Consider the following 11,501-nt stretch of genomic DNA (forward strand, 5'->3'; position numbering starts at 1 on the left):
TACGGACGAAAGGTTATTACTCTTCAAAAAATATGTAGGTGGCGCCCTCGACAAGGAGGAGTGATATTGACATCAAAATTAAATTTCTCATGACATAAAACCCCCAGACACCAATTTTCATCTAAATATTGACGTTACTTCAGAAATTATTTGAAAAAAATCAAAATAAAAATGAAACTTCAACACCCAATATCTCCAAAACTAAGCATTTTGGGACATACATTTATACTAATTTTTTTACTTATTTTTATTTGCAGAATATGCTGCCGAAGTTTCCGGAATACAGTTCGGACCACCCTGTATAAGATATTAAAAATCACTTCTTTCAATAAATATAATAAAAATATTTACAATTTCTTCATTAAAATCTATAATTTTTAAATAAAATTTGAATATAATTAGTAAGTACAAATCGTGATATCAATGTAAACATGCCTAACACTAGAATAATATTAAAATAAACAAATGCAATAAATAGGGTTGCTTATTTAATTTACGACAGCAAATTTTTTCTAATAAAAACTAATGTAAACTTTTGAATTATACATACCCATATTTTATGAGTATATTATTTAAAAATATGACACCATAGGTATATGAATATAAATCTATTGGACTATCATTATGTTCTCCAACTTTTGAAATGATCATTGATATTTTTAACATGTATAATTCATGGCTATTTTTTAAATTTTATTACAGACTATTCATTTATCGAATTTACACATCAAATCAGCATGATTTAATGTTAAAACAATTCTAAAAATATCACTTTTCCAATTAATTTTTTAGGAAACAAATGGACGAGTAAAATTTTTTCATTTGCCTATGTCCATTTTAAGAAAAGAGATATCTGCTTTAAATATACAAAAAATGAACATCAAGTTTGTGATTTTTTATTCAACCAAAATTTTCCAATCAGAATATCCACATTTAATTACCTCCAGGGACCTTTGTAATTATTTAAATAAATAAAAATAACTATGTTGAGACAAATTTAGATATTATCTCAACTCAATTTCCTATTGAGGTTGCACAGAACTTAAAAATACATTTATTTTTTCTTAAATTAATTAAATAAAAAACACACTAACCTGTTATAATATTTTTGGGCTTTTCAGTGGCGGAACGAGATGTTTCACAAGCCGCACATTTCAACTTATCATCTTCATTCCTAATCATGCACATCGAACACTCCCATGTTCCTACTTTCGGTTTAAATTTGTCCCCTAACGACCAACTTCCATTATTGGTACCACATTTCTCTTTTTTACCAGTATCAGTGACACTAGTCACACCCAAAACATTCTCTCCATTATTTTTCTTCACTTTGAACAACTCAGCAGAACCATTTTCTTGATTGTTCGAGTCAGAATGAATACTTCTACGTTTCTTAACAAGCGGTTCGCTAAATTTAAAGTTATTTAGAGCTTTGATTGATTTTGAACATTCGGCAAGAACTATGGGAGCCGAAAACTTAAATTCAAATTTATCTTCTTTCACAGAACCTGACTTTTGATCATCCACAGTTATTTTATCTTTCTCTGTCATGTCATTAACTTTAAGAGGTGTTGTGACAGTTTTACCAAAAAGACCAGTTAATTTTGGCTGTGTGTCATCAACTACTTTGCTTGTTGAAGGTGGAGGTACAACAAAATCAAATTTAGGTAGTTCCTTAATAGGTAAAGCTACAGGATTCAGCTTGAGCTCGGGTACAGTTTCATCAATTTGGATCTTTTGCCTGACAGAAGTGATTTTCCTTTTTATTTTCCCTGTATGTTTTTCTGTATCTTTGTGCACGGCTAACTGGTAACTTGTTTCGTTCAGTGCACTTTTGGACTGTGTGGCGATTTGCCTCACAGCTTCCGTGCTGTCTTGTAACCTAGTTTTTTGCTGATCCAATTTCATTTTCAGCAAGTCGGTAACAGAGGGTACCTGGAGCTCCCTATTCGAAGCGCTGCGAGACCCTCTAACCGTATACGGATTGGCTCCAATATATTTGGTTAATACTCCTTCGCTTCTGATTTTCTTTGAAACAACAGGAATTTTTTTAGCGTCGCTTACCGGAGAACTGTATTGCTCTAAAGTGTCTAAAATCCTTCTGGCAGTCTTTCCAAGTTGAACATCGCCACTTTTTTCCACATCTCTATTGACCGGTTTAATTTTTACGCTCTGTCTTAGGGCTTTCTTAAGATCCTGTGGAGTTCTTCCACTGCTTTTTCCATAGGCTGAAGCCCCACCGTAGATGGTGCGTCCACTATAGAAAGGAGACTCCAAGATTTTCTTGGTTGATAATGTACGATCGACGAAATTTTGTGATCCAAAATTAGAAGGATTGAAAGAAGGCATTCTAGAGCTTAGACTAGAGTTCCTGTGAGGGCTCAATGTGCGTTCTGAAAAAAGACTTCTTCCTGAACCTATAAAAAAGTTTATAAAGTACTATATCATATTTAATACTAATAAAACGTACTTGAATTCCTAAACAAAGATCTTGCTTTAATTGGACTACTTTCTAAAGGTGAGGTTTGTTTTGAGCTCTCATGACTAACAACTTCTTTACTGCCTAGTCTCCCAGAGGAATAACCACTAGTAGATTCTTCACTATCTGAATTAATATCCTTATTAGCACTACTAGCACCTATCCTATCACGAACTATACTTTTAGGATTTTTAAACAAGTTTGTTGATTCACTAGCTGATTTTGCATTTTTAAATGCGGCCTCTTTAGTAAATGATGTGCTATTCAACAATTTACGGGTTTGGTATCCACTAGGTCCTGCTATGGGTTCAGGAAAATTGGTATATAAGGGATTCTTTACATCATTGACTTTAGAAATGGGACTCAACACTTCACTAACATTTAAACTTATAGTTTCTTTAGTAGGTGGTAATTTGGTACGTTTTGAAGGGGGCTGGAACTCATGTATATCTGCTTCATCGTCCGAATCATCTTGACGTTTGCGAGGTGTAGATACCGGCGTTTCGCTTTGCTTCTTAAACCATTTGGAAAGAGGGGTGTTGTTTATGATTTCTGATACATTCTTCTTAAATTTTCCCACTAAAGACTGAAACAAAAAATCAAATTTCAAGAACAGAATAAGATTGTTTACTTACCGCATAATACATAAGAATTAAAAATGCTTAAACGGTACGGTAGTACTTTCCATCAAATTTAGATTTTAAAAAAATATAAGATGAAGTTGTCAAAGCGTTGTCAAATAACGTTTTGCGACACCTTGTTCGTCAAGGTTATGGTATTTAGGTTATTACTTGATGGCAATTTATTTATTTTATTATCATTATTAAGGTAAGGTAAGGTAAAATAAGACATTTTGCAGAATAATAGCGGGTATAAAGTACAATAAAGTAACGAAGTTATTAATAGCAACGAGAACGCGCCAATGCTGAAACGCAAAAACCTCCCTACCTGCTCGTTCTCGTAATCACGGCTTATAGACGAATTCTGGCAATCACTATCGTTAAGGTCCTTATCCATTTTTACACTGGATTAACACTTAAATCTAGATGAACTTCACAAAAACCTTTACAAAATTATTTAGCATCTTTTTAGGCAGACACTTTCACCACACGAGGATCAAAGATGGCGATCCTTCAACGGATTAGTTTAAATTTAGCTTCAGAGATGGCGACATATAAAATTTATTATTTTATGTATAAAATTTCTTTAAATTATATTTTGCTTGCAGTGTCATCTTAAATTATATTACTCTGAGCTTAATATTATCCATATCTTTTAATAACAAACATATAATTGATTAATTTATGACTGTTTCAATAAAAAAAATTTTGGATTTTCATTTAGGTAAATCATTTAGATAACCAATAATACACAAGCATAATTAATATAATTTAAAGACCGGTTTTCGTTTTATATCTAATATTTTTATTATATTTAACATAGAAGAGTGGTAACTGTGGTAATAATTTTACTACTATTATATTAACATATAATATAACATTAACATATAGTAACAAACGTAATTCCCAGTAAAACACAATAAACCCTGGTTGCCTATAAGCAGGTTCGCATACATACCTATTTTAAAAATAATTGTTATTTTATAATTATTATACTGTGAATAAACAATTATAATTATTATACATAGAAATAAAATTATTTCCAATATATATTTAATGTTTTCCAGTATTTATATAGCCTTGCCTTAAAGAAATAATAGAAATGTTAAAAACGGCGTCCAGTTGGCTGGGAAATGAACATCAATGACATTTCCCATATAAATTTACATATAAAATGACAGCGATCTTCATTCCATAGCCATCGCTGACGCCGTTTTTTCTCGATCATACGGTATAATTGATAACAGTAATCAGCTGTTTCCGTCAAAAATTTTCTAACCTCAGAATTGGGAAGTTGTTTTTGTTAAAAAATTGTTTGAAAAATGAAAAATATTTCAAGTGGATATTGAGAATGCAATTGATAAATTAAATCAATTAATAATAGCCAAAATTCTTTTTTAATCATATTCCAAGCAGCAGGTAGCGGAAATATGCCTTCAACACTGGATAAAACGAATTATTTGCAACTTTTCTCTAATCTTTTAAGTATTATTACAATAACAATTTGTTTCATCCTAAAAGTACCGCAAATTTTAAAGTTACTAAAGGTAAAAAGTGCTCAAGGTATAAACTTGATTGGACTTTTAATGGAGCTTTCAAGGTGAGATCCGGACAATGTACATCTTTGGTTTAATATTAATTTATTTTTCTTTTTAGTTATACTATTATGACCTCCTATAATTATAGGAATGGATATCCAATTCTTACATACTTGGAATACCCTATTATTTTAGCTCAAGAATTAATTCTAATTTTGTTAGTTCTGAAATATAAAGGTTATTTAAATATTTATAGTTTTATTGGGTCTTCAATTTATTTTTCTGTTGCTGCCAGCTTTCTTATTGGCTTAGTTCCTTTGGGACTGCTCTCATTTCTTGTGGTAAGAAAAATCTAAATCTTTCAGTAGTGGAAAACTTACGTTTACTTATTTTAGCCAATGTGTACACCAATTGGAGTCAGTTCAAAAGTAGTGCAACTTGTTGAAATATTAAGAACCCAAAATGCTCAATCAGTTAGTATTACTACATGGTTTATTTCAGCTTTCACCAATTTTAGTAAGTATATAATGTTTAATATTGTGATATTGTTATTAATAAATTTAATTTACCTGATCATTTCACTTATAGCGAGAGTGTTCACTACTAGTTTGGAGTCAGGTGACTTGACTTTGCTACTTAATTTTTCATTAAACACATTTATGAGCTCTTCTGTAATGGTCGCTGCTATCGCTTATAAAAGTCCTCAGAAAGGCTCAGTACAAAAAAAGACCGACTGATTTTTCTGAATCTAGTGTTTTGCTTGTTACCCTGTATAAGAATGAAAACCACATTATCGTTACTTAAAATTTTAGTTACCATTCTTTTAAATATTATATTTAGGTTCCATAATGTCAATTAAATAATATGAAAGGGTATTTGTTATTTATTTTTTATTATACGTTCTTTATTATTATTAAATTTTGTTATGTATTTATATTTGTGCGTGTTAAATATACTGTAGTTTTATTTTGTTTCATTCCCAAATTATTTTTACAGATTCTTCAATAAGTAGTATACCGGGTGCGTCTCAAAAGTGGCTCACCCCTATAACTTTTTTATTTTTTCAGGTAAAAAAACGAGATTTGGTATGTTAGTATATGACATCAATTAGGATTGATTGGTGTATTCAATTGTTTTCGGTCACGTCCTGTTTCACCGGAAATGACTAGAACTTTTGATTTTTAAATAGCACCCTCGGTATTTTTTTACTTTATTCGATAGAAAATGACATTCTGAATAGAATGACATATCATATGTCAACTTTTGACATTCTCGCTTAATAAAAAATTGTATTTTAAAATTCAATCTAGAGTGTCATGGCTATATTAAAAACACTAATTCTTCATCCAGGAGCCCTGGAAAAATAGATTTGATCGTCTAATGTTTTAGTGTCTTGTCCTCGTGCGTTAGAAAATGCTCAAATCGTATTTTTAATCATATCTCAATTTTTTCAAATGGAACGAGGGTGGCTCATCAGCATATTTGGAAAAAGCATTTTTTTACGAATAATTTGATACCACACACTTGGTATTTCGAGTCAAATTTTCGTTACGAACCGCAAGTTATAATTTCAAATAAACCATATGCGAAAATGTCAAAAGTTGACATATAATATGTCATTCTATTCAGAGTGACATTTTCTATCGAATAAAGTAAAAAAATGCCGTAGGTGTTATTTAAAAATCAAAAGTTGTAGTCATTTCCGGTGAAACCGGAAGTGACCGAAAACAATTGAATACGTCAATCAATCCTAATTTTTGTCATATACTAACATACCAAATCTCGTTTTTTTAACTAAAAAAATAAAAAAGTTATAGGGGTGAGCCACTTTTGAGACGCACCCGGTATTTAAAGAATTTAAACTACATATTTTCAAATTAAAGTTGTATAGGTATGTTTAAATAGAACTCATTCCTAAATACCACCTATACTGAGTGGTAAAATATATCATTGATATTTTTGTAGGAATAAAATAGTTATAACCCTAACTTATTGGAATAACAGACTTTTCGTTGCCAGTTACTATAACAAATCGCATCAAAACAGCTATTTACTACCTACTTGTCAGTAACACATGTCTTCCTACTACCTCTATTTTAAGATGAGCCGAAGATTAGTTTCAGATTTAGCTTCTTTTGTTTTAAGGACCGGACTTGATATATTTCGTATTTTTCGATAGTAAATTGTTTTGCAAAAATACCGTATGATCGAAAAAAACAAGTCCAGGTGGCTTGGAAATGACGATCGATGACATTCCTCATATAATTTTTTATATAAAATGACAGCGATCTTCATTTCAGAGTCGAACTTACACCATTTTCATTTGATTATATTGTACTATACTAGGCTTAAGCCGGAGTCTCATGCATCCGAAATCCGATGGTACGACATCCGAAATTTGAAGTTATCCTGTGAACTAGAAAAAGCCTGTCACATACATACGAAAGTTCGTTCCGAAATTTGACAGTTTTGGCATTTTTCTGCTGCACTGAATAGAGATTCATGTCATGTTTTATTGGAGAAACACTTATAAAAATAACTTCCTCGCCAAATATCCCGAAATTGCCCACTTCCTACTAAACTTGTTTTTAAAAACAAATGTTTTCAAAAAAAGTGAGGTTAAAAAACACACGATATCGTACAAAAGTTAAACAAAATTTAACTTTATACGACGTCGGACGATTAGTTAAAATTATCGGATAAAAATTGGTGTCAAAATATTTCAACCAATAGGAGCACCGTCGGATCGTCGCGTCATCGAATTTCGGATGCATGAGACTCACTTGATTTCAACAAATTCCGACCGCAGCGCTGCAACGGAAAAAATTTGAAATTATCATTATATAGTTCACGCCACCGTCATCTTGATCGCATTAAAATAATATTGAAATTGTGGTTTTGTCGTAAGTATTTCAGTTTTTTGCTAGTGCAGTTATTCAGACCATAAAATACTCAAGTACGAGGTTTGTGTTTGTGTAGTAAAAAATAAGTGAAAAAAAAAATCGAATTAGGCCTTGTGTTGTGTTGTGACAATTTCAAATGTTAATAAAACTGCCGAAAAAATGTTAACGCGTAAAGGAGAGAGTAGAGTTAGGGCGTTGTTGGGTGCAATAACATTCAATAACTCAACTTTCCCGGATATTCAAATCTCCCGAAACAACATTTTATAGCTTCATCATTTCTTACACCGATTTGATCAAAAACAAAAATGGATTCAAGCAGTTCGACGAAACAAGTGAGTAAACAAAGTGCTCGTTACATAATCAAAAAATTAAATCGACATATACTATGAGAGGATAAAATATAATTTGTAATATTAATGGTATACTTTTTTTAATTAACTAGTGATTAAATCTTTTATGAACATCTTCTAAAATTATAATTATGTACCTTTAAAAAAATTCGTTATAGCCGAAATAGCCAAAATTTTGATCCCACTAGCAAAACCGGTGATTAAAACTATGCTCGCTACTCGCTACTGTAGTTGAACTCATCTAAAAACATTTTTCTGGAATAATAAATTATAATATAAGTTAAACCTTCTGACGGTATCAAAATAATTACTTTTTTATTTTTATTTTTAGAATTTTCACAAATTATACTTCCAAACACTTTTAGAATACCTAATTATACAGGGTGGTCCGAATTGTATTCCGGAAACATCGGCAGCATATTCTGCAGATAAAAATAAGTAAAAAAGTTCGTTTAAATGTATGTCCTAAAATGCTTAGTTTCGGAGATACAGGGTGTAGAAGTTTCATTTTTATTTCGATTTTTCCAAATAATTTATGAACTAACGTCAATATTTGGATGAAAATTGGTGTATGGGAGTTTTTTGACATGAGAAATTTGATTTTGATGTCAATATGACTCTTAATTGTAGAGGGAGCCACCTACATATTTTTAATGTGTTTTGAAGAGTAATAACTTTTCGTTTGTTCCTGTATAAAACTACCGAGTAAAAAAATATAGATTTACGATGTTTTCTACGTAAAAAAGTTCTCTTGGTAAAAATCGCTACGCGTAATGGTTCTCGAGATATTTGGAATCGAAATTATCAATACTATGATCATTGACATAAATTAAACATGTTGATTAAATTAATATAGTTATTATAGTCTAAGGCTACATAAAAAACCTTATTATCGTTACATGGCTAATTTTTTGTGTGAAGTATCTTTTTGTGTAGCCATTATGAAATAGTCATGTCTGCCAGCGCGATCCCGGGGGCTTAAAGCGGGGGCGGCCAATCGAAAGGGTAAAATTATTTACACTTAAAATATTATAAGATACACGGGTTATAATGGCGAAAATAGCTTTTATTTATTATTAAGAAACGTGGAAAATTGTTGGCAGATATTTTTCTAGTCACTAAAATGCAGACACACAACGCGAAAGAGGCATGAAATTTCAAAAATTATTAAAAAATTAAATTTGAAGAATGAAAAAAATTATGGCATATTTGCATGCCAATAATTGGTGAAATGTCATATTTATTTATTTTATAAGCCGTATACAAAAGGGCAGATAAAAAGATTGTGGCTAAATCAGCTGCAGACAGTTATCAAAAGCGCGATATTACTCTAGCTCATTCAGGGAACGCTCGCCGTCTCATCCATTTAAGTACAGATAAATCATATATATACGATAATATTATAAATATATATTTTTTATTATGTCAATAACGATTTTTTTGTCTGCCCTTTTGCATACGGCTTTTTAAATTAATTATCAATAAACATGACATTCCACCAATCGACATGCATGTATGCGATGATTTTCTTTTGTCAAAATTCTATGCCGCTTTCGCGTTGCCTGCCAGCATTTCAGCCACGAGAAAAATATCTGTCAACAATTTTACACGTTTCTTAATAATAAATAAAAGCTATTTGCCAATTATAACTCGTGTACCTTATAATATTTTTAGTGTCAAAATTTCACCCTCTCGATTGGCCGCCCCCGCTTTAAGCCCCGGGATCGCGCTGGCAGACATGACTATTTCACAATGGCTACACAAAAGGATACTTCACACAAAAAATTAGCCATGTAACGAAGATGAGGTTTTTTATGTAGCAAGCACTCGGTCTATTAGACTGAAATCATAAATTTGATATGCTTTTGTGCCAATAGTTCAACAGAAACTGTTTGATCATCTTTTTTTCGCAGAAAAAATTGTGATTGATTTAAAAAAATAAAAATTTCCCTAATTTATTATTTCAGTCAAATAACTATCTACTCAACGTGTTTATGTTTTGTCAACAATGACATGTATTGACTATTTCTAATCTAAATATCTTGAGAACGGTTGCCTGTAGCGATTTTTGCCAAGAGACATTTTTTACGTAAAAAATCACGAAAATGTATATTTTTTCCCTCAGTAGTTTTATACAGGTACGGACGAAAAGTTATTACTTTTCGGAACCGTCAAAACACATGTAGATGGCGCCACCTACAAATATGAGTCACATTGACATCAAAATCAAATTTCTCATGTCAAAAAACTCCCAGACACTAATTTTCATCCAAATAGTGACGTTACTTCAGAAATTATTCGGAAAAAATCAAAATAAAAATGAAACTTCTACACCCTGTATCTCCAAAATTAAGAATTTTAGGACATACATTTATACGAACTTTTTTACTTATTTTTATCTGTAGAATGTGCTGCCGAAGTTTCCGGAATACAGTTCGGATCACCCTGTATAGTAAATTTTTCGTATACTCGCTATTATTTAAATCCTTGTATTTGTATCAGGGTTAGCATGATTTAAATCAAATGATTTAAATCATGATTTAAATCGTGATTTAAATCAAGTGATTAAAAAACAGATAATAAACCGAAAAATAATTGTAAATGTTATAAAACTATATAAAATTATCTACTCATCAATTTAATTGTTGGACCGATTTTTGAATTAATTTTGTGTGAATCCATTAGACCGCTAAACGCAGGGATTTATTTTATAATTTTTGCCACTTAATATCATTTGCAAAGTCTAGTGCAGAACTAAGTTGTTCTCTTATATAGACTATATCTTCATTCCCGAGAATCTATAATCGTTGTCAGAAAATATGTTGTTTTATGTTTTTTTTTGAAACGGTTTCAAATTCCTACCGACATTTTGATCTACAATAAGTACTTTACACTTTGACATTAGATAATACATACTAACTTCATTCTCGATTTAAGATTATTTCCGAACTATAGTGTATTATTTTATTAGGAGCAACAATTATACTTTTTTTGACGATTGACGAAAGACCTTTGAAGGACTTTCGTAAAGCTGTTCCGACGTTACAGGGAGGCACAAAAAGTACATTTTTACACCGAACATACTATTTTTTTAATCAATTTCAAACATTGCAAATAATATAAACAGTAATCGAGCAACAATTTGTACACTCGTTGAATTTGAAACTTAATATCAGTTTAATAATGTATTTTTGTACTTTTGTGCTTAATGCTTTACTTTTATGCCTAGGCGTTAAAATGACAAAAATTAATTAAAATGACAGGCGCCGGCGCCGTAGAATCGTTAATGTTATCGGTATCGTGCAGAGATATAAAGATTTAGCCATTTAGGACACGACTTTAATTGGAAATAAGTCCTAGTCATTTGGAAATCCGATATCCGAGTATTGTTTTGAATTAAAATAAAAAAAAATCTGATTTTTTTTAAAAAATCATGATTTTTTCCAACCCTGATTTGTATATACTAGTTGTTTGCGATATTCTCCGATGTTGGCAGCACCGGCGGAGAATGCACCAAGCCTATACAAACCTTTTTTTTTTGCCGTAAAATCCGCTCAGTACGACCCTGCTCTCCGCGGTAGTACCCCCAGGCCTAAACCGGCGACGATTCG

At 31.3% G+C, this 11,501-nt stretch overlaps 2 protein-coding genes across 4 annotated transcripts in view; one reads left to right on the forward strand and one right to left on the reverse strand.

The window, feature by feature from the left end:
* LOC115889989 (nuclear pore complex protein Nup153) overlaps window positions 1–3,622 on the reverse strand; it is a 29,389-nt gene extending 25,767 nt beyond the window's left edge. For 2 of the 3 annotated variants that reach the window (XR_004051543.1, XM_030910097.1), the window contains exons 1-3: window positions 3,428–3,622; window positions 2,471–3,065; window positions 1,095–2,417 (exon numbers count right to left, since the gene is read on the reverse strand). Coding sequence is in view for 2 of the 3 variants with exons in the window: in XM_030910097.1 (XP_030765957.1) it covers window positions 1,095–2,417; window positions 2,471–3,065; window positions 3,428–3,496 (1,987 nt within the window). In the remaining variant the exon portion in view is untranslated. Of the gene's footprint in view, window positions 1–1,094; window positions 2,418–2,470; window positions 3,066–3,114; window positions 3,218–3,427 lie in introns of those variants that run through there. The other variant, XM_030910098.1, reaches the window with a different exon arrangement.
* Window positions 3,623–4,325: 703 nt separating this feature from the next.
* Window positions 4,326–5,512, forward strand: LOC115889911 (solute carrier family 66 member 3). Its single transcript, XM_030910001.1, has 4 exons — window positions 4,326–4,699; window positions 4,756–4,978; window positions 5,033–5,153; window positions 5,226–5,512. The coding sequence occupies exons 1-4, from the start codon at window positions 4,530–4,532 to the stop codon at window positions 5,372–5,374; spliced, it is 663 nt and encodes a 220-aa protein (XP_030765861.1). The 5' UTR covers window positions 4,326–4,529; the 3' UTR covers window positions 5,375–5,512.
* Window positions 5,513–11,501: the final 5,989 nt, after the last annotated feature.

Source organism: Sitophilus oryzae, unplaced genomic scaffold, assembly GCF_002938485.1.
Source record: "Sitophilus oryzae breed Bouriz unplaced genomic scaffold, Soryzae_2.0 scaffold_857_pilon_pilon, whole genome shotgun sequence".
NCBI classification, from domain to species: domain Eukaryota; kingdom Metazoa; phylum Arthropoda; class Insecta; order Coleoptera; family Curculionidae; genus Sitophilus; species Sitophilus oryzae.